Source organism: Rhinopithecus roxellana, chromosome 10, assembly GCF_007565055.1.
Source record: "Rhinopithecus roxellana isolate Shanxi Qingling chromosome 10, ASM756505v1, whole genome shotgun sequence".
In the NCBI taxonomy this organism is placed as follows: domain Eukaryota; kingdom Metazoa; phylum Chordata; class Mammalia; order Primates; family Cercopithecidae; genus Rhinopithecus; species Rhinopithecus roxellana.
In genome coordinates, this window is record NC_044558.1 from 134,169,742 (window position 1) to 134,194,112 (window position 24,371).

Consider the following 24,371-nt stretch of genomic DNA (forward strand, 5'->3'; position numbering starts at 1 on the left):
GCTTTGGTTTGTGGAAACAGCTCCTGCTGTTTACAGGACTGGTCTCTACTCATCACGTCCATAAGTAGTCAGATGCTGTAACTCACAAAGACTCATCATAGAAGGTCTCTATATACAGTTAAGGAAAGATCATTAAGGAGCAGTATTAAGTGAAAAGATGAATAGGCAGAGCAAGGCATGTAGTATGCTCATTTGTGTAAAAATGTGAAGGAGAGAATAGGAGTATCTGCATAAAGGAATGTCTCCAGTGCACACCTGAGGAAGAAGAAGGGTAGAAACTGGGCAAATAAAATTTAAAAAAGTAGAAGAGAGATTTTGCACAATATATCTTTAGATTGTTTTCTATCTTTGAACCATGAATTGGTATCCCTTTTAAAAATTAAATTATGAGCAAAAAGAAATGAAAGTCAACACGACGTAAGCATATTCCCAATCCCCTTTCTCCCTAGGAAAACACGTGCTGTTGCACATGACACCAAGGCAGCTCCAAGTCACAGGGCCATGTAGAGGCCTGAGTCACCATCCATACTCTAAAGTACTGGGAGCTTGATACCACATTTTGCCACTGCTGCATCTGGTCTTCCAATTACATTTTTTTCTTTATTTCTTCTAAAGAAAAAATAAAAAAAAAAAAAAACAGAATACATGTGCAGAACGTGCAGGCTTGTTACATAGGTATACCTGTGCCCTGGTAGCTTACTGTACCTACTGACCCATCCTCTAAGTTCCCTCCCCTCACCCCCCAACCCCCGACAGGCCCTGAGGTGTGTTGTTCCCCTCTCTGTGTCCATGTGTTCTCAACTTCCAATTTCTTAAAGAACAATTGGATTTGGTTTACTATTTTATTATCATCTGTGCCATGTAAATCCTAGCCAATAAGTTTCTAAATATAGTGACATATTTTAACCATGTCCTTCCAATTCGAGAATACTTTTGGTTGCACCTACATTAGCTGCTCTAAGTCTTGCTATTTTACTATAGTTATCTGTAAGCTTTGGGTCAATCCATATATTTATTTCAAAACACCACCCATAAAGCTATATATATATATGGTTTTAAATACATATATATTTAAATATATATAATATATATAAATGTGTGTATATATAAGTATATATATGTGTGTGTGTGTATACATATATATATAGAGAGAGAGAGAGTTTTTTCTTCTTTTTGAGATGGGGATCTTGCTCTGTCACCCAGGCTGGAGTATAGTGGCACAATCTCAACTCACTGCAACCTCTGCTTCCCAGGATCAGGAGATTCTCCTGCCTCAGCCTCCCGAGTAGCTGGGATTACAGACGTGCACCATCACACCCAGCTAATTTTTGTATTTTTAGTAGATACGGGGTTTCACTATGTTGGTCAGGCTGGTTTTGAACTCCTGACCTCAGGTGATTCGCCTGCCTCAGCCTCCCAAAGTGCTGGGATTACAGGTGTGAGCCACTGTGCCCAGCCTAACATTGTATATATTTTTAAGAGACCAATCATATAGCCAAAATGTTCCTTGATATCTGTGAAACAGCTTACAGTGGTTCATAAAAATCGTATTCGTAAGTAGAATCTAATATTAATTCAGTAGTTTTCAGGTCCTCATTCTTTCTTATTCTTGACAATGATTACCTTGCCTAACCAAGCTGAATAAAACTTGCAAGTGAAATGGATAAAATACCAATCATGTGAAATAAAAAGAATATTAAGAAGTGCCAGGGAGAAAACTAAAAGGTCTAAGAAGTAGTCCCTATTCTCATGGAATTCATACCTAATTAGATAATTTAGCAAATACGGAATATGGTAATATTTTCAGAATAGTGAAGCTCAGGATGTGATTTACAGATGGGATCAGGTGCTTTCTGAGAAGCTATGTATTTAATATAGAACTTGAGGTGGACAGAGCGAGACTCTGTCTCAAAAAAAAAAAAAAGAATTTGAGGGTGAAGACATTTTCTGCCACATCCTAGGATCAGCCATCACATTCACTCTAGTACACAAACATGTTTTTTATAAATTGCAATTCCAAAAGCACTTCTGTTGATTCTATGTAAGAGCCATGTAAGATTCAAGCTGAGATTTTGCTGAAAATAAAGAGGGATATAACATCACCAGCAGCTACCCTTCTTTTGAAGTGGCACCTGGTATGGTGAAAAGAACATCACAGTAGGAATCTAAACCCCAGGGTTCTAGTTCCACTGAAGCTACAAATTCAAGGCACATACTTTTGCTAAAATGGCGAAGTCTACTTGCTGTTTGAAGAGTTTCTTTTTTCAAGAGTTAAAATTTTCTCTTCATTTAAAGAATATCTGACCTTTATTCCCTTTTAAAACCTACTATAAAGGTAAAGAACCCAAGATTTCTTAGATCAAAATTGAAAATGAAAAATTAACTACTCAACCATGGGAAGATACATAAAAATAAAAAAAGAAAAAAAGAAAAATGAAATATTTATGTTCTCTGCTAATAGCTGTCCCTAGTGATTTTGCAGTTCAACTGCAACCACGGGCTTTGTATACAGCTGAAAGTAGAGGGATCCATGAGTCTATTTTCTCCCCAAAACCACCCATCCCACAATTCCATAAGATATATCATAAAGTTGCCCTTAAGTAGTAGGAACTATTACCTTTTGAAGACAGGGTTTCCTTTCTCCCAGACAATCATGACCCTATTTATTGCATTTCATTTGGGTCATAGAACATCTTGCTGGATGTGAAAACCTTATCTCAAAATATCATCTTAAAACCTCATCTATTGTTCTTGGTTTGTTTGTTTGTTTGTTTGAGATGGAGTCTCACTCTGTCGTCCAGGCTGGAGTACAGTGGCACGATCTCGGCTCACTGCAAGCTCCTGGGTTCACGCCATTCTCCTGCCTCAGCCCCCAAGTGGCTGGGACTACAGGCGCCCACCACCACACCCAGCTAATTTTGTTTTTCTTTTTTTTTTGTTTTGTTTTGAGACGGAGTCTTGCTCTGTCACCCAGGCTGGAGTGCAGTGGCGCAATCTCGGCTCACTGCAAACTCCACCTCCCGGGTTCACGCCATTCTCCTGCCTCAGCCTCCCAAGTAGCTAGGACTACAGGTGCCTGCCACCACACCCAGCTAATTTTTTGTATTTTTAGTAGAGACGGGGGTTCACCGTGTTAGCCAGGATGGTCTTGATCTCCTGATCTCATGATCCACCTGCCTCAGCCTCCCAAAGTGCTGGGATTAGAGGTGTGAGCCACTGTGCCCGGCCTCATCTATTGTTAAATAGTAAAATAGCATTTTAAAAGTCCTCTAAACATTGCAATTTCCTCTTTCTAATTTAATATGTTTTTAAGGAAAATCAGTATTAATTGAACCAGTGGTTATGAAGTGACCATATTTCCAACTGCCTTTCACATAGTCAGTTTATATTTTACAAATATGCTACCTATTTTAGGCGGGAAAAATGAGTATTACAATACAATTATTTATGTGACCAATATAGGACTGTGGGTGTGCTTATGCTTTCAGCAACTGTAATTACACACAAAAGCTACACAGTGGCAAACAAAAACAGTGAGCTGTTTCAGCAAAAAGCAGTGTGGAAGGTTGTTTCAGCCATGCTTTCTGAAGCACATCCAGATAAGGAGAACTCCTGTATTGCACTTAACAATTACATTGTCCATTTTCACCAAGATTGAGTGCTTGGGTGGTAGGTTTTGTTTCACTTTGTTTTTACAGTACAACTAATTATTTGAAATAGTTCATTACATTCAACTCTCTATTGACTGTGTAAAAGCAGCAAGGAAAAGAATAGATAAAATGAATAAATAAGCAGATAGGATGAATTAATATAATCCACAACTAATCTAAAAACTCCAATTCATTCAATTATTTCACCACATTCCTTCCGAGCTTGAGCTCAAGTTTTGTTTGTTTTCATATTTAATTTTCACGGACCTCCTGTAGACAGGGACACTATTCAGTGGAGGGCTGGGGATGGGAACAAGCATCGCAAGAAATGGCCTCAAAGGCACAAGTTGTTCGTAAACTACACAACCAGTCCCTGAACAATTGAGAGTTGATTGTAATGAACTATTTAATGAAACTAAAATGTGTATCATGCTCACAGCACACATCACCTGATGTCAAAAGAAAAAAAAAGTAGCATTTATTTTTTTAAGAAATCCAACCAACACAAGACTTAAAGTGCATCACATTCCTGCATGCCATGCTTCTACCAAACCTTACCAAAGGGAGATATCACCAGATAATTTATTAACCAAATTAAATCCAGAAGCTTGCATCCTGTGGAATTGAATTTGTACTTCAAAATTCACTGGAAAAATTAGATTCACTATAAAGACATTCCTAAGACAAGAAATATCCAAAACACATTTAAAATGTAATCAAAGTTTCAACTGAAAAAAAATCTCCATCAGAATAATTATACTTTTATATTGCTTTGAATTCATGCTAATTTTTTAAAATCTTAACTACTGATCCCCCGATGCAATATTTGCAGGTATTTATGAAACTTATTCAGCGCTTAGTGTCTAGCAGCATTTCCTGAGCATCATCCATGTGCTAAGGACTCTCACCCAATATTTTATTTATTACACACAGAAATATCACACTCTTGATCTTATTGACTATTTCTCATAATTTATTCTCTATTTTATAAAGTAGCAGAAAATATTTTAGCAACCACTAAAATTTACATGCAATACACACATATTCCACAACATTTTAAAAAAATGTTTTAGAGACAAAGTCTCACTATGTTGCCCAGGCTGGTCTTGAATTGGTGGGCTCAAATGATTCTCCTGCCTCAGTGCCCCAACTAGTCCACAATATATCATAAACATAGTTGTCATCAATGAGCAGATGCCAACCTTCAGCTCCTCTACTCCATCTCTTTTAAGACTTATAGACTGTCAGCAGCTGGCCATAGAGCCAGTAAATGGAATCCTGTCGTGATTCACGGTGCCACTCCATTCATTCAAAGGGCACACACTATTTCCTAAACACAGACCAAGCTCCCTCCTGATTAGGCAAAAAAGTAAATTCTCCTTCTCTTTTAAAAGTCTCAGCCAATATTAAGGTTGCTTAAGTTCTTTCACACAAATTCTAGCTGGAAGATTTTAAATGAATCTGAACTTTGTCTTATGATTTCTGAGCACAATTTGTACTATAAATAAACATGTTTAACCTAGTAGATACTAACATAAAAATCATGTATTGAGCAAAAACTGTATTTTCTTTTTTGTACTTTCTGGATCCTCTTACTTACTATGAATTATTTTCTTTATGAACCCACTATTTCCCTCTTAATCGTATATTACATACATTGTCACCCTCGCTTCTCAGCTTCCAGAAGGGATGAATATAAAACCAAGACCCTTCGTTTCCTGCAGCATCCAAGGACACACGCATGGCATTCTTCTCCAGTAAAGCAGGCAATCTCTTGTTGACAGTAAGATATTTGTTGCTTTTTATATGCAGTAGCTATAGGGAAAAGACATAGATTACCACCTTTATTCTTTGCTCTCCTCTGATAATTACATTCATATGTTTTATACATATATATTCATCTAACACGGCTTGCGGTGAAAGTTAAACAAAGGAGTATTTTCAGCCTCCACACTCACCATCTTTCCTACTTGACTTTCTTTGGGTTCTTCTTCCCCTTCACCCCAATTCTACTTCATAATGAAGTGGGCATAATAGGGAGCAAAAAAAAAAAAAAAAGAGGGGACCCCTCCGAATGATTTTCATCTACTGATAAATGCTGGCTAAAACTAGGTTTTCCAAAGGAGACCTTGAGCTTCCCGAAAAGCACATCCTTTCTCAATGCCTGCACAGCCACAAAACAGCATATACTAAAGAAAGGCCAAGAAACTCAAATAATGCACCGGCCCACTTAGTATTATTAACCAGCCCTGCCTACAGTCAGCCCTGGTTCTTCCTCTGTAAGGAGGCAGCTGCTCATCCTAAACAGGCTCTACACCTTCTGCTAGGGGATGCTGACCCTACCCCCTCCCAGATGAGTGTAAAAGCATCACTTCTCAGATGTTTTTGGACTTTGTGAACAAAATCTTACCAAAATATGATTCTACTGAGTAGCAAAACCAAAATAAAATACTCTTTCCATCTATTATTACAATCATTTCAAAAAACAGTGGTCATTTTAGTACTCACAATATAAGAAAGAAATTATCTCAAAATAAAAGACAGTTCTTTAAATGAAAAAAAAAAAACAGCATTTTGAAATGCTCATTATCATACTCTTGGGTCCTTATGTTACCATAAACCAATAGAAACCCTCCTGGGCTGGCCTTTGGGATCCGCCATGTTAAAGAACATGGCTCAGCCCCTCACTGACCAAGCTAACATTTGCACTTCAGGTACTTGACAAGGAACATAAGTTCCACTTGCTGACATTTAATCAAAACTTGGTTAAGAGAAACTCTATTTATGAAGGATTGCCCCAGGGACATCCAGCCCACTCAGGTTGCAGGTTTCACATTATCCATCATTCGATTAAGTCATACATTCAGAGAGCTGCCGACCCAGCTTCTCTCATCTTATCCCAACAGTGCACTGCTTTGACTGCCCTGTGCTCTGGCATTTTGCCATTGGCCAATAACAAAATATCAGGGATATTATTTTAAAAAACAGCTCTATGAAATGCCTCATTGTAGCATTTACTGTAAGGAAGCTGTCAAGGCTATTGTTTACTATATTACACAGTGCTCTCTTTATGAGGATACATAGGAGAAACACTTCCCTGGTCTTACTCCTGGGAACAGCTGTGCTTCTAGACCTCTGATTTGGCTCTGTGCTGCAGATCTCCTAGCCAATGCTGTAACAGACTATGCTTCCCTATGGCTAAGTGGGCAAGAAAAAGCCTTCAAGTCAAAATTTACCAGACTTTACAACATGGTTTTTATAAACATGCCTCACCCCTGATTTCAGTTTATTCATCCAACCATGATTTTCCCTGTGACCCAACTGCTTTATTTATTTCTATTTTATCTCACTATGTGCTCTGCATTTTGGAAAGTGCCTGACATTCTTTTTTGAAAAAGGTGGGGCACATATTAGCAAATAACCAAGTAAGAAGCTAAAAAGATCTAAATGAAACACAGGAAAGGAATGCAGCTGAGATAAAACAGAGTGTGCATACTAATTGAAATAGAAGACCTTCGAATAACAATTCAAGGATGACTTCCAGCTGAAAGTGAAAACTTTTCTCTTTTCACAAAATGAAAAGCTAAGCTCCGTACGTTACACATGGTCCCATTAAGCTAAAGGACTATTTTAGGACAGGCCTTTAGAAATTGTTTCCTGACCCTCTTCTTTTTGATGTAAGAACTTGTGCATACCTCCAGATAAGATCACTTCTTTATGTGTAAATATCAGATTTATTCTTAAACATACAGAATAGTGTACTGAATATCAACTAAATACATCACAATACATCACAACATCTATAATTCCCATCAAAGAACAAACTATTGTCGCTCAAAATTTTAATGCAGTCTGGCTTTCCTGCCAACTTATTGACCAACTCCCCATAAAATACCTCGTTTAAGATAAAATACTTACTTGTATAACATTACTGTATTTCACAATTTCTCCCAACAGCTTCTTATTCTCTGATTCATTTTGTTTTTGTTCCAGTTCTGCAGCGTGCTATAAGATGATTATCAAATATTCAGTGTGGAAATATAGTAAACAGAGTGCAATAACTGACAAAGACATATTTTTTTAGGAACAAGACTATAGCCAGGAATAAAATAGGCTAGCAGTAGAGTCAGGACTGTAATCCTGGTTTAGGTGTTTTGTTTTGCTTTATGTTTCCATCATATCATATTGTCTTTCAGATTATCACATCATATTCACCCAGGTACTTGCAAACTTGGGGAGTGGATGACTCCCCAAAGGGAGCAGTAATTAAATAAATGATTATAACACAGTGTGATGATGTCTCAATGTATGCTGAAATGCCCTCCAACATGTCTTGGGCCACTTTTATGTTGGACATTTCAGAAAAGTACTAGGCTCTTTGTTCTTATAAAATTACTTTAAGAAGGTATATTGCTAGAAAAGCCAATCAGGATAATAGGAGAATTTCCAAAGTCTCGAGAAGTACAGTTCTTAATTCTGAAAGTAACAGGAATTTTAATGAGGCAAAATTAAGTTATATCGAATTTACACTCAGACAAACCATAAACAATGGTCTTTCAATTATTTTTCTCCATAGTCTTTCAGGAAAAATATCAAGGATTATGTCAAGTAAAATATAACTGGATTTAATATTCTTACAGAGATTCTGAACTGGTTTTCATTTTGATGGGAAGCTTTGAATTAGTCTGGCACACCCTAAAAAAACAGCAGCAATAAGCGCACTGCCTACATGCCAGGAAATAAATGGTCACACCCTATTACTTGAAAAGCCCTTTTACTATCAATGTGCTGCTATATGTATTCTAAACCTCTGTGTATTGGGTGAAAGGACAAAGCTAGAAAGCTCCAAATACATCTATTGTTATTGCTGTACTTGGTTAGCCTAAGCCAGACAATTGGAAGCCTGGTCCTTACCTGTAGTTTCTTCAGCAAGGCTGCCTCGGTGTGGTTCCCTTGTTTGGCTTGCTTGGCTTTCCAATATTGCTTCTGGGCAGAATATCGGTTCATAGGGCACACCTTGAAAAGGCAGTCTGTGAAAAACCAACAAACGAAAACACTGTAACTAAGGCTACCAGCATTTCTTAGACTTCCCTTATAGCTCAGTTTTGGAATCTTGGAATCCCTTATTATACAGAACAGTTAAAAGTCATATAGTCCATCCTCCGGCCAACTCTCCACTCACTCTATAACATCCTTTTCAAATAATTATTTACACTCAGTTAAAATATCCCCTTCTTCATTAGTTTAAGTTTTTTAAAGACTACTATAGCCAGCGTATAAAGAAATCAAACCCATGTAATTGTGATATTATAAGGCATGGATTAATTATAATGGGGGACCTGGTCTTAGAAAGAAAATAGAATGAGATTAGTGACTTTCACTGCCTTATCTGACTTTGCACAATTAATACATAGTTGTGCTGTGTATATTTGACAGCCAAAATGATCTAGGAAGTAGATTCCAGCTGACCATTAGAGTCATTCACTCCCCAAGTTTCCAAATACCTAGGTGAATATGATGTGAAAATCTGAAAGACAGTATGATATGATGGAAACATAAAGCAAAATAAAACACGTAAACCAAGATTACAGTCCTGACTCTACTACTAAACATCGAGATAGAAAATCATACAGGAATATTACAGTTGTGATATCTCTAAGTCAAGAAGCAAAATAAACGTTTTATTTTCAATGAGGAGAATGGAAGAACTCAACAGTTTCACCACATGCTAATGATTTTGTACACTGTGGAATAGATTACAATCTAGAATAAAGGTTAATTCTCAGTATTCGACCACAAAAGAGTAGTAATACAGAAAATTCAAACCTTATTTTCATTTTTCTCACAAAAAAACCGTGCGAGTTCAAAATAACTAATTTACTTTATTGTGACTGATGTGTTGATATTTAGGGTCATTCTCATTTGACAAATAACTATCACAAAAATAAAATTCAGTCAACTCAAATACCTACTTTAGCCACATTATTGATTATATTATATAATATGCTTGTTCCACTATTTTCCTTAAAATTGATTGTGTTTAAAAAGATGATATCTTTTCAAATATCACCTTCTCATGGTTCTAATGGCATAAATGATCAAGAAATATGGCTGTAAAATTTTTAAGGAATGTAGGAAAAAGAAGACAATTATTATTTTTTTCTATACAAACACATATTCCATTGATTGTTCCACACCCCATATACAGACAAGGTAACAGCAAACTAATCTTAATTTCTAGTTTAAAGGGTACTGATATGGATGAGTAAATATAGGTAGTAGAAAACAGATACCTTCAAACTGCTGAAAGTACGCTGAGAGGCCACCACAATTACAATATGATACAGGAATCAACACGCAGCACGTGTGTGACCAAAGATTGACAGCCTGGAAAATGTTTTCCTTGGCAGCGTATCATACAAGCCCTAAAAGTTATTTCCTGTACCTTAGCAACTACAAAGAAAATTTTACAAATTTCTTGAAGCAGAAATCCACAGGTTGTTTACAAATATTTCCATAAGAATGCTCCCAATTTAATACAGCAGACTCTTTTGACTATCCTGTATTAGGCAAGTGGTAAAACTCTACACTGTCTGCATTCAGCAAAAGCACAAATCTATGATTAAGGGGAACTGAACTCCATAATCTGGAGTTTATGCTTCTGACTTCCTTCATGTATAAAAGGAAAGAAAAAAAATTGTGTTTCTCTCCATTATTACAGATTCCTAATTAAGCTAAATTGGAAATGATCCTTTAGCAGAGAAAATATTTGTGTGAATCCCAGACCACCTCAATAGCACTCCTAATTAGCGATATCTTTGGGGAGACAGCACACTGGCTGTCAGGCCAAATGCTCCTGAGTGGTGGCTGAGGTGAAGTAAAGCCAAACATTCAGCCAAACTGTGTTTACTGTAGTCCCCTACAGGGGGTCACGCCCTGCAGGAACAGGGGTTAAGCCTCAGACCCTGTCCTCAGAAAGCTCACGGTCTACTAGAAGCTTCACAAGGGAGCTGTGGAGAAGACGCTACGAGCCACAAAGATGCACGTGGCCAACTTCACAGGCAACGGAGGTCAGAAAAGACTTCCAAAAAGGAGAAGAAAGGAGAAAACACAGCCAAATTTTAAAGAATCAATACTCATTCAGCACAGGGGCAAGAGGGCTCCCATGCTGAGGTGAGGGGCATTCCAAACAGAGCCAGTGGCTGGTATGAAGGCAGAAAAGAATGCTAAGGGACCCCTGACCATGCAGGAAAATCACCACTGAGGCAGCAAAATAAAAATGGAATGGTAGGCTGATGTCAAAATCTACAGTGTTATGTTCTAGGCTAAGGAGGGTGGACTACATCCCATAGAAAATGCTGAACTCCTACAGACTTTGAAGCTCTTAGGGCATGTGAAAGATGGCATGAGCAAGGGGCAGGAAGGCCATCCCCAAAGCCTGCTGCTGTTGTGAAAAGACAGTAGCGATGGAACTGTATGGTAGTTTTGGGGTAGCCATACATGTAAAATAAAGCAGCCAAACCAGAGGCTTAATAATCGACTAGATGCAGGGATGGGAAAAGGTGAGGGAGGGGTAAGTGCAGACAGTCAAATGAACAAGCTTCCACCCACTCTATCTGAAGTGCAAAGTCTTGGGTTTCAAAAGCCCTTTTCATTTCAGGGCCTTAGTTTTACAGTCCCTCTCAGCAGCCTCCCACAGGGGACATCTCATTTTATACTACAGTAAATAATTGATCTGTTTCTGCATGGGAACTAATCTTGCAGGACTGTTCTGGATAATAGGAGGGAAGGCGGGGCACACACAGACTTCTGCTAAAAAGCTTTCATTGGTGGCAGTAGGGTGTGTGCATGCTTAATTCTCTCTCTGCCTCCTTTAGAACACATTTTTAAAAATCTACTGTTCTTGGGCTGGTCACACATTTTGTCTGATTCTAAATTTACTGCATAATAAAAGTGCAAATACCTGCCACACCTAATTCACAGGGTTGCTGAGATGAGCAAAAAGAAAATCTGTGTGAAAGTTCTCTGTGAACTTTAAAGTCCTATTATAAATGTAAGGCATTATTATTGATATTGCTTCATTCTTTCAGCAATAGCCTCACTAAGATGAAGAGATGACTAAAACCTTACAGAGCTCCCAGCAAAGAGTAATGAAAGTAGTTGGTTCATTACAGATGCTGGATATTAGACCTTTGTTGGATGCATAGTTTGCAAAAATTTTCTCCCATTCTGTAGGTTGTCCGTTTACTCTGTTGATAGCTTCTTTTGCTGTGCAGAAGCTCTTTCGTTTAATTAGATCCCAGTTGTCAATTTTTGTTTTTGTCGCAATTGCTTCTGGAACTTAAACAAATTTACAAGTAAAAAGCAAACAACCCCATTAAAAAGTGGGCAAAGGACATGAACAGACACTTTTCAAAAGAAAACACACATGCGGCCAACAATCATATGAAAAAAAAGCTCAACATCACTGATCATTAGAGAAATGCAAATCAAAACCACAATGAGATACCATCTCACATCAGTCAGAATGGCTACGACTAAAGCGTCAAAAAAAATAGATGCTAGTGAGGTTATGAAGAAAAATTAACACTTCTACACTGTTGGTGGGAGTGTAAAATAGTACAGCCATTGTGGAAGACAATTTCTCAAAGGCCAAAAGACAGAAATACCACTGGACCCAGCTATTTCATTACTGGGTATATGCCCAAAGGAATATAAACCATTCTGTTACGAAGACACATGCACACATACATTCATTGCAGCACTATCCACGATAGCAAAGACATGGAATCAACCTAAATGCCCATCAGTCATAGACTGGATAAAGAAAACATGGTACATATAGACCATGGAATACTATGCAGCCACAAAAAAAGAATGAGATCATGTCTTTTTCAGGGACATGAATGGAGCTGGAGGCCATTATCCCTAGTAAGCTAATGCAGGAACAGAAAATCAAATAAGTTACATTTAGCTCCCACTTATAAGTGGAGCTAAAAGATGAGAACACATGGACACATAGAGGAGAACAACTCACACTGGAGCCTTTTGGAGGGTGGAGGATGAGAGGAGGGAGAGGATCAGGAAAAATAACTAATGAGTACAAGGCTTAAACCTGGGTGATGAAATAATCTGTACAACAAACCCCCAAGACACAAGTTTACCTATGTAACAAAACTGCACTTGTAACCCTGAAGTTAAAATAAAAGTTTTTTAAAAAGGGGACAGAGAGGGAAGTTAGGCATGCAACTGGGAAGCTGAAATAAGCCAAGAAAAGAAAAGAAAAGTCTCAGATGAAACCTGAACACACACCAAGAGTGCCCAGTTAATGACAAGGTGTTCAATCCTTTGGTTTAAGATGCCACAGTGTGTCTTTGTATAAACTTCTCAAATTCCTTGGAACAAATACAGTAAGAAGAGGATTAAATCTTCATTACCATGTAATATCTTTTTAGAAATGCAGATGCCGGCCGGGGGCGGTGGCTCAAGCCTGTAATCCCAGCACTTTGGGAGGCCGAGACGGGCGGATCACGAGGTCAGGAGATCGAGACCATCCTGGCTAACACGGTGAAACCCCGTCTCTACTAAAAAATACAAAAAACTAGCCGGGCGAGGTGGCGGCGCCTGTAGTCCCAGCTACTGGGGAGGCTGAGGCAGGAGAATGGCATGAACCCGGGAGGCGGAGCTTGCAGTGAGCTGAGATCCGGCCACAGCACTCCAGCCTGGGTGACAGAGCGAGACTCCGTCTCAAAAAAAAAAAAAAAAAAAAAAAAAAAGAAATGCAGATGCCATCACTAACATCAGTAAGGGTGGAGCCTTTGACAAGCCTACTTTTTTTCAGTGGGCAGGATCACAGCTATTTCAGAGCAACCCCGTCTCACCTGCCCTCCTCATCCTGCTTCTAAACTCTCTAGTATTCCTTGATCTGTAGAGGTGTAATCTGTTAAGAAAAATGTTTTATGGAGTCCAATCAGAAACAGACTCAGTGTCATTTTTTAATTCTAACAACAATCTCTTCAGCATTTCAAGACTCAAGGAATAAAAAAAGGAAAGGTTTATCTCATAGAGCGAGCATCAACAGCACAAATAAAAGGAAGTTATTTTTGTTTAATTCTTTTAAAAGCTTAACCTTAAGACCTGAGGCCAACAATTTTGCAGAATTACAAAAGTTCAGGAAATGTTAGTAATCCAACCAGACATATGTTCAGTCAGACAATATTATAAGAACAATGGCTTAGAATTACAACTTTTATTTATTTATTTTTTGAACAGTTATGGAAGGAAATTAAGCCACTCAGAAGTGTTCATTTTAAACTGATAGCATTGGTGGCATTTTAGCCTGCTTACTTACAAATGCTAGCAGAGGGAAGAAATATGAAAGCCATTCAAACGGTATGGAGCACGTAACCCACAGCACGTTAACACTGTAAGTCAAAGAGCCAATCTTTGCACATGATTCCGTGGAAATGTGGCAGGAAACCAGTCTAAACCTCCATTTACAATACCTGTCTAAACAGTTTTGAAATGTTTTGCTTTGTACCTGTGAAGGTACTTTCTACAATATTTGTATCTGAGGCTACTCCTGAACCCCAGAAACTGACTTTAGGATTCTATTCAGGGCTATCATATGTAAAGTTCAAGTTATGTCTTGGCCAGCAGTATCGTTTGGCAATGGTGGAAAGAAAATTTGGTTTTTCATTTCTCCTTCCTCCTAAAGATGTCTTAAGATTTAAATGATGCAAGTGCCTGTCACAAGGCAGGGATTCCACAAATGGCTCTTTCATGGTAGCCTGTAAAAATACCTCATAACCATAGGGAACATGGTTACCAAGGGCTTTATTCTCCCCACGTGGAGAAAGTTGGGGTGGGGAAAGCCTCGGGGACTTTTATTTCTTTCTTTTTGACTTAAAGTGGACCCAGGAGAGTTCAATGAAGACAATGGTCTCTGAGACAGAAAAGCAAGCTAGAACCTTCCCAATGATAAAATGGAAATGGTTAAAAAAAAAAAAAACAAAAAACCTCTCATTAGGATAAGGGGCAGGCAGACAAGGAGCCACTAGCCACTAGAAAATAGAATTCAGGTCAGGCACAGTGTTTCACGCCTGTAATCCCAGCATTCTGGGAGGCTGATACGGAGGGATTGCTTGAAGCCAAGAGTTCAAGACCAGCCTGGGTGACAAATTGAGACCCTGTCTCTACGATAAAACTTTTTTTAAATCAGCTGGGTGCAATGGTGCATGCCTGTAGTCCCAGCTACTTGGGAGGCTGAGACAAGAGGATCACTTGAGCCTAGGAGTTCAAGGCTGCAATGAGCTATGATCACACCACTGCACTCCAGCCTGGAGGACAAAGCAAGAACTTGTCTCTTACAAAATACAAACTTTAAAAATTAAAAATAATAGAATTCAGAGTTGATGCAAGGAGAGGAATGCATTCATTAGCTAAAAATACAACTCTGGGTTGTTTTTGTTTTTCAGTTTCTCTAAGAAATGCATCCTGAAATACAGTGTTTGTATAAAACTCTTTTATTTTTAGAAGTTTTAAAAAGGAATGTGTTTTAAGAACACAAATTTCAAACCAAACATCTATCCCCCCACCTGCCTTGCCTAAGGCAACTGTAAAGACAGGATCTAAGAGGGAAAAATGCCCTCTAGAATGCTATGAAGGCTCAGGGAAATGTATTGCATGTGTTAGCAAACATGAAAATTAATCACAACACATGGGTTAGCAACCATGAGGATTGCAACGTAACTTCCTCTAGCTGAAAGTCAATTATTTCACTATGAAAGAGGAAGAGAAATGGCATTTTGTCATTACAGACTTGTAGACTGATAAAATGTTAGCACTCAAAGAAGCCTCAGATAAAATCCTATCTTTCCCTTCTTTGAAGCAAAGAAGCAAAAACTCAAAAAGCGAGTTCCGTAGATCCTTCAGGATAGTACTTCTAGATTAGAATATTATAAATATGAACAAGTTCAACCACACATAGGATGCTTGAATGCCCTGATAAGTGACTACCTGACCTCTTAGTGGCAGGTACACCAATGCCACGCTTGGTGTGTTCAATACAGTTTACTACCATGGAGCGCTTTGTAACCTATAAACAGCACTACACATTGATAATAAAGATCACTGGATCTTCATAAGACCCTCAAGAGTCAGCCAGGGTTATTTTCTCCATATTACAGAGAAGGACACTGAGACTTTTCTTCATGAGGAATTGACCTGAAATATGAACCAAGATCCTCTGAATCCAATGCAGTGTGCTATAGCCATGCAGAGATGCCATTGGGAGCAGGCTGTCATGTTGAGGCAAAATCTGTCTCTGTTTAAATGCTGTTTATAAGTATACATGTATACCTCAAGGCCATTTAGAACAAATCTAATCTGGCTTCTACTTAACAGCCCTAAATATCCTCAGACAGCATCCTTCTGACTTCTCTACCCCAGCTTTGATTTGATCATCATGGCAAGATCTCCTCAAAAAGTTAGCATTTTTATTACTAAATACTAAGTGCCTCTTTCCCATATTAGATGTGATTTTAGTCAATTAAAACTGAATTTTTAAAGCATCTATTATTTTACAAATACAGATGGTAAGAAAACCACTGGTCAGCCCAGGCATGGTGGTTCACGCCTGTAATCCCAGCACTTTGGAAGGCTGAGGTCAGGAGTTCAAGACCAGCCTGACCAACATGGCAAAACCCTGTCTCTACTAAAAACACAAAAATTAGCCAGGCGCGGTGGCATGTGCCTATAATCCCAGCTACTCAGGAAGCTGAGGCAGGAGAATCATTTGAAACCAGGAGGCAGAGGTTGCAGTGAGCCAAGATTGTGCCACTGCACTCCAGCCTAGGTGACAAAGCAAGACTCCACCTAAAAAAAAAAAAAAAAAAAAGAAAAGAAAAGAAAAAAGAAAACCACTGGCCAGAGAGTAAAATATGCATATGCCTCAGTTCTCATCCCTACCACAGTCTTGCAACACAACACAACCTCCAGAAAAATATTATCAAGATACATATACATATGTGCCACAGTTATGATACTTTTTTTTTTTTTTCTCATTAAACTTTTTTAATGGGTCTCAAAATTCTGTGACAAATTTTTGGTCAAGTTGTTTCCATTAAAAAGTACTGATTTTAAAAACTAATAACTTAAAACTGCCACACGCAAAAAAGAAAACCAAGGTGGTCCACAAAACATTCTCCTTTCCTTCTGAAGGTTTTACGATGCATTGTTATCATTAACCAGTCTTTTACTACTAAACTTAAATGGCCAATTGAAACAAACAGTTCTGAGACCGTTCTTCCACCACTGATTAAGAGTGGGGTGGCAGGTATTAGGGATAATATTCATTTAGCCTTCTGAGCTTTCTGGGCAGACTTGGTGACCTTGCCAGCTCCAGCAGCCTTCTTGTCCACTGCTTTGATGACACCCACCGCAACTGTCTGCCTCATATCACGAACAGCAAAGCGACCCAAAGATGGATAGTCTGAGAAGCTCTCAACACACATAGGCTTGCCAGGAACCATATCAACAATGGCAGCATCACCAGACTTCAAGAATTTAGGGCCATCTTCCAGTTTTTTACCAGAACGGCGATCAATCTTTTCCTTCAGCTCAGCAAACTTGCATGCAATGTGAGCCGTGTGGCAATCCAACACAGGGGCATAGCCAGCACTTATTTGGCCTGGATGGTTCAGGATAATCACCTGAGCAGTGAAGCCAGCTGCTTCCATTGGTGGGTCGTTTTTGCTGTCACCAGCAACGTTGCCACGACGAACATCCTTGACAGACACATTCTTGACATTAAAGCCCACGTTGTCCCCAGGAAGAGCTTCACTCAAAGCTTCATGGTGCATTTCGACAGATTTTACTTCAGTCATTACGTTGACTGGAGCAAAGGTGACCGCCATACTGGGTTTGAGAACACCAGTCTCCACTCGGCCAACAGGAACAGTACCAATACCACCAATTTTGTAGACATCCTGGAGAGGCAGGCGCAAGGGCTTGTCAGTTGGACGAGTTGGTGGTAGGATGCAGTCCAGAGCCTCAAGCAGCGTGGTTCCACTGGCATTGCCATCCTTACGGGTGACCTTCCATCCCTTGAACCAAGGCATGTTAGCACTTGGCTCCAGCATGTTGTCACCATTCCAACCAGAAATTGGCACAAATGCTACTGTGTCAGGATTGTAGCCAATTTTCTTAATGTAAGTGCTGACTTCCTTAACAATTTCCTCATATCTCTTCTGGCTGTAGGGTGGCTCAGTGGAATCCATTTTGTTAACACCAACAATTAGTTGTTTCACACCCAGTGTGTAAGCCAGAAGAGCATGCTCTCGAGTCTGCCCATTCTTGGAGATACCAGCTTCAAATTCACCAACACCAGCAGCAACAATTAGGACAGCACAGTCAGCCTGAGATGTCCCTGTAATCATGTTTTTGATGAAGTCTCTGTGTCCTGGGGCGTCAATGATAGTCACATAATACTTGCTGGTCTCAAATTTCCACAAGGAGATATCAATGGTGATACCACGTTCCCGCTCAGCTTTCAGTTTATCCAAGACCCAGGCATACTTGAAGGAGCCCTTTCCCATCTCAGCAGCCTCCGTCTCAAATTTTTCAATGGTTCTTTTGTCGATGCCACCGCATTTGTAGATCAGATGGCCAGTAGTGGTGGACTTGCCCGAATCTACGTGTCCAATGACGACAATGTTGATATGAGTCTTTTCCTTTCCCATTTTGGCTTTTAGGGGTGGTTTTCATGACACCTCTGTTCTGGCGGCAAACCCGTTGCGAAAAAGCCACAGTTATGATACTTAAAAAGAAACTACTGATTGGTTTTCAATGGGAAACATACTACGTGTATATATAATTAAATAAATGCTAAAACATAAATAAAATATTATGAAATCTTAATCTCAAAGAGATTAATTGCCTGATTCATACACTAATAGGTAAACACTCAAGAACAAATGAAGCTTTATCCTTTGCCTCATTTGGAGTGGGGAGGAAAAGTAAAATTCAAATGCACTAACGCTAATTGATATTCGTGTCAAGGTTTGAATTTCAGCATTGATTAAGCAAGCCACTACACTACATGTAAGTGAAATCTGCTAACAGAAAATCATCATGTATAATTTTTCAATCATTTTTCCCATTCTCAATGTGCCATGTTAACACTGAGAATCAAAAAACGTAATAAGCTGACTGATTCAGAAATCAAATGCAAGCCTCTAAATTTCATTGCATAAGTGTCAGATCTGAAAGAAAAGGAAGTGATTTTTTACATATATATGTTTCTACACACATATATGCAGATAAGATACATACATATATAACATTTATAGATGCATAACATATTTTATGTATGTTTACGTATGAGTATGTACTTCCATAGCGCCTCTTTTTACATCAGGTTTTGTCACATACATTATCTGATTTAATTCTTTCACCAACACTTTGAAGTATTAGTTCTATAAATGAGGAAAGAGAAACTCAGAATGTTTTAGAGCTCTAACCTAAAATTTCAAAACTAGTTTTCAAATTTAGTCCACATCAACCTGCCTACAAAGCCCATCTTCATAATTTAATAGAAGATGCTTTATATTTATCAAGTTAAAACTTTTAACAAATACATTGAGGTACATTCACTGAAATTAAAACACATAATTTGACAGCCCACGTTCTCTGGTTTCAAATTCCCAGATTCCTTGCTGAAATACTCCTACAAGGGCCCAAAAATGTGTTAAAAGAGCCAATCTGAACACCTGTAACTATAAATACGACAGAAGAGCACAGCAGCAAGCCAGAAACACTTGGGCAGAGAAGATCATGGCTTCAAGCCCTCCACTCAGAAACCAGTAATTTTCTAATAGGTGAACAATTGAACTATTAATACAGGTAAATTATAGTGGTAAGCTTGCCGTTTTAAACCAACTTTAGCATGACTGTAACAACTCCTGTCCTAAACTTAAAAAAAAAAAAAAAAAAGTCTAACACAGGGTATTTTATGTCAAGTCACAGTTATGTAATATCAATATTTAGAGTAAAGAACTGCTTGCTGTTCACGTCCTGGTACTGAATTAATTGCTGTTCTCATATGGGTGACCTAAAACAAAATCAGTTTGTTACGCTAGTTCCTCCGTGAGCAGAGATTTATTCATAATAACAAAAAGATAATGGAGTCTTATTCATCATTATTATTACATATTTATGCTCCAATAAGACTAGCTTTCTTTTGATGATGATTACTACCAAAAAGCACCTACAGATAATTTAGGAGTCAATGGAGAACTCCAGAGCAAAGTTTAGCAAACTATAATTGTGTAATTGTGCAAGCCAAGCTTTTTTTTTTTTTTTTTTAAGACGGAGTTTCGCTCTTGTTGACCAAGCCAGAATGCAATGGCGTGATCTCGGCTCACCACAACCTCCACCTCCTGAGTTCAAACGATTCTCCTGCCTCAGCCTCCTGAGAAGCTGGGATTACAGGCACGCGTCACCACACCCAGCTAATTTTTTGTATTTTTAGTAGAAATGGGGTTTCACCATGTTAGCCAGGCTGGTGTCGAACTCCTGACCTCAGCTGATCCACCCACCTCAGCCTCCCAAAGTGCTGGCATTACAGGTGTGAGCCACTGCGCCTGGCCTAGCCAGGCTTGAAATCAATGTATTTGGTCTCAACCAGCTTTCCGAATGGAATGGAACAGGAAGAGAAAGGGAAGGGGAAGGGAAGGACAAGGGAAACAAATGGGAAGGAAAAGAGTAAGGGTAGGGGAAGCGTAGGGAAGGGGACAGGGAAGGAGAAGAGAAGAGAGGGAAAAGGGGAAACGAGGGGGAAGGGAGGAGAAGAGGAGGGAAGCAGAGAACATTGCAAAGTAGCAAGTATTCTTTCAAGAAACTTTTGTTTCTGGTTGTGTGTGGGTTTGTGCATGTGCACACACACGTAGGCACATGTGGGATTACAATGTATAATGTATTTCTTACTGAGAGTTGCAACTAAAAGTATTCAAAAGCCACACTTCTAGAGGTCTGCACATGTGTACAGGTTAGGGTTAAATGAACTTCAAATTTATATAAACATATCCTGTGGTCAAGAGGAAAGGAAACTGAGACCAGGAAACTTTCCTTTGCTCTATGAATGACTTCTGAAATACACAAAAACTATATTTTTAAATTAACTGCCCTGTCAATTTGTATATAGACAATTACAATGGAGTGGGAAGATGCCCTTTTAAAAATGTCTTCCTCTTTTTAGCCCCACGCTGGTTGGCCTCTACCTTTACTATAGCACCCATCTATCAGATAGTACTTCCTATTAGATAACATATTTATATGTGACTCTATATTCAGCACCTATTAGCTACTATATGGAAGATGCTCCAAATCTGTTTGCAAAAGAAAGTTCCTGCCAAGTTACCTGAGAAACAATCATTAGATATCTATTCTTTCTGCTCTGAAGGGTTTTACCATCTTTTTGCGGGGTTGGGGGAGGTCTCCTATTAAAATACAAACACCTGAGAAGGGAACACCCTAAGATCTTGGTTCTCAGTTGACTCCTGCTGCCTGAGAGCTTCATGAGGGTGAGGTGATTCGTACTGAGCATCTGGGAAAGGCACCTTTTAGATTACCAACGACTGGGAAAAATACACAGGAAAGCTGTCGGTCAAATTTACAGATGATGCAGAGTGAAGAGGAGTAGCTAATTAGGCACATTAAAATCTAGATTTTTTTTTAAATCCAAACATCAATGCAATTAACTTTATACAAACATAAATAGAAGGTCAGAAAAAATTCAACTACTTTGGTACATGATAGAGAGGAGCACAAGGCTATTTATTAGCCAATAATATTTTAAAAATTGAAAATAGCCTAGACCTTAGGCTTGAGTTCAACTTAACATAATTAGAATGCCGTACAGCCCTGTGTGCCCAGGACAATTCTGGTTTATGCCTGTTGCCTGAGCTTAATTATTAGCCATGTCCCCCCTTCACTCTCAAGAATGTCCTGCTTTGGGTGATAAGTATATTATCACTCCAAATATAAGTAAGTGAATACTGTGCCGAACCAGCGGAAAAGCTGATGCCGCCATTTTAGGCTGATTCATAGAAGAATGATTCCTCAAGTAGAGGAAGAAGGAACACATCCATATTGGGTCCAGTTCTACAGGAGCCACATTTTAAGCAGCATCCTAACAAATTAGCCAGTATCCAAAGTTCAGCAAGGGGGAAAGCAAGCAAAATACACAAGTCATGTTATTTGAGCAACGACAGTTCAAACTGGGAAATGTTGACTAACAGAGAGAAAACAAAGAGTTGGTATAATCCCACTTTGTGTAGCTAAACTTCTACATGTAAATGAGGGAGGAAAGTTTTTCCCTATATTGATCCAGGATCAAAGAAAATTTTCGTTCCATGCAAGGGGAAACCTGCCAGCAACTGGAAAAAATCCAAAAAACACAAATTACTCAGAGGCAAGTAAACTTGTACTCATCATGTTGAGGCAGAGGCAGATGAGGAAGAGTGCAGCAGGAATCTTGCCTTGGGGAGGTCTTTCCCAAATACTACCTTCTATTTTTCTTTTTTTTAATTTTATTTTCTTTCTTTTTTTTTTAATACAGAGGCTCGCTCTGTCGCCCAGGCTGGAGGACGGCGCTATCTCAACTCACTGCAACCTCCACCTTCCAGGTTCAAGCGATACTCCTGCCTCAGCCTCCAGAGTAGCTGGGATTACAGGCACGCCCTACCACGCCCAGCTAATTTTTGTATTTTCAGTAGAGATGGGTTTCGCCATATTGGTCAGGCTGGTCTCGAACTCCTGACCTCGTGATCTGCCTGCCTCAGCCTCCCAAAGTACTGGGATTACAGGCATAAGCCACCGCGCCTGGCCTACCTTCTATTTCTCAATGGGAACAGTGGTAGAGGTGACTGGCAAAAAGGGAAGGAGTTCATGTTCTACATTTACATAAATAGTTCAGACACCTCACCTGCCTCAGCTGTATTTATAAAACCGTAGTTGGTTTGGCATCTCGGTATTACAGAAACCAGGAAATTTCAGCCCCCGGACCCCATAATCTTCTATTACTAAATATCTATCAGTGCTACATTAAAATGCTCAAAGTTAAAGCACTATGTAAATATGTATTATTATTACTTTCAACTTTACATTCCACATGAACAAATACAGTTGTGTTTATATTTTGCAGTTTCAGAAGCATGATGCTTGCTGTGGTATTTTGTCACTTAAGTTTTTAGTTTGGTAAAATACTCCCAGATTAAAAGAAGATGAACAGAGAGTCAAAGGTGGAAGGAATAATAACCAAGAAACACCCCTTCCCCACAATACACACACACACACACACACACACACACACACACACACTACACAAATAGCAGCTATAATACTTACTGATGGAGCACTCTATGCAAAGCACAATGATAAAAGCTTTACACAGATTCTTTAATCTCTGTAGAAAACTTTGAGACCAGTATTACTATTGTTCCCATGTTACAGATCACGGAACTGGACATTTTAAAGGTTAGGTTCTGCCCAGGGTCACGGAGGTAGGATTCAAACCCAAACAACTAACTTCAGAGTCTGTTCTTTTATACACTAAAGATAGAAAGTACATAACCCAGCTATTTTGTATGTTTGGAAAGTAGAACAGTAAAATATTAAAGAATTGGGATGTGGGAAGAAAGGTAGGACCTCCAGAAAGTGGCCTGGACGTGAGAAGTGGGGAATCGAGAGATGAGATAACAGAGTAGAGAGGAGACAACATGGCGGACAGGCCATGGGAAATGAAAGCAATGGTGGTGGTGTGTTCTTCTCTTGGCATTTTTTGGTCTCCTCCTTTTCTACCTATTCTTTTATTCTCCATAACTGTAAATTTGTTTGTTGTTCTCTTCATGTATTTTTTAGCTTCTCTCTCTCATTACATCTCTTTTTGTTGGTTTTTGGGAAGGGGGTTGTTCTTGTTTTTTCTTTTTACCAACAAGAATGAGCTTGGGTCTCTTTGCAGTTTTATCCCCTTCTCTTTTCTTCATTTTCTTCTTCATTGTCTTCCTTTTACATTCTCTTATTGCACTCTATTCCCAATATTTCTTTTATCTCTTCTCCAAACTTTTTCTTTTCTTTCTCTCCCTTACGTGGTTATAAAATTATTCTTTAAAAATGTACCATGTCCTTTGGATAAGATTAGGTCTTTTCTATTTCAAATAAAAACTTAGATGAGTTGAAAATTTTCTTATCAAAACTCAACCTGAAAGTAAGTTGCAAAAACAAGCACATTTCTAACAGAAGACTTGGATCCAGAATACAGAAAGTGCTTTTACAACTCAAGAAAAGAAGACATACAATTCAATAAGATTTAAACAGATGTTTCACAAAAAAAGGGAAGGCTAACAAGTACATAAAAATACGCCCAATACCACTGATCATTAGAGAAATGCAAACTATGACCACAATTAGATACCACTACAAAACCACTAGAATGGCTACAATTAAAAAGAATGACAATGTCATGTGTTATGAGGATGTGGAGCAACTGGAATTCTCATACATTGGTGGTATGAACACAAAATGGTTCCCTACTTTGGAGAACATTTTGGTAGTTTCTTGAAAAGTTAAAAGATACTTATTATATGATCCAGTAATCCCATTCCAAGGCATCTACCCAAGAGAATTAGAACCTATGTCCACACAAAGCATTGTCTCCAAATG

At 38.8% G+C, this 24,371-nt stretch overlaps 2 protein-coding genes across 2 annotated transcripts in view; both read right to left on the reverse strand.

Annotated features, from left to right (window-relative positions):
- ITPR2 (inositol 1,4,5-trisphosphate receptor type 2) overlaps positions 1-24,371 on the reverse strand; it is a 493,060-nt gene that overhangs the window by 385,705 nt on the left and 82,984 nt on the right. The window contains exons 3-5 of the mRNA XM_010379849.2: positions 8,565-8,680; positions 7,569-7,655; positions 5,307-5,465 (exon numbers count right to left, since the gene is read on the reverse strand). Coding sequence (XP_010378151.1) covers positions 5,307-5,465; positions 7,569-7,655; positions 8,565-8,680 — 362 coding nt within the window. The remainder of the gene's footprint in view (positions 1-5,306; positions 5,466-7,568; positions 7,656-8,564; positions 8,681-24,371) is intronic.
- On the reverse strand, positions 16,697-18,451 carry LOC104675330 (elongation factor 1-alpha 1). The gene has a single exon (XM_010379848.2). The coding sequence runs from the start codon at positions 18,389-18,391 to the stop codon at positions 17,003-17,005; it is 1,389 nt and encodes a 462-aa protein (XP_010378150.2). The 5' UTR covers positions 18,392-18,451; the 3' UTR covers positions 16,697-17,002.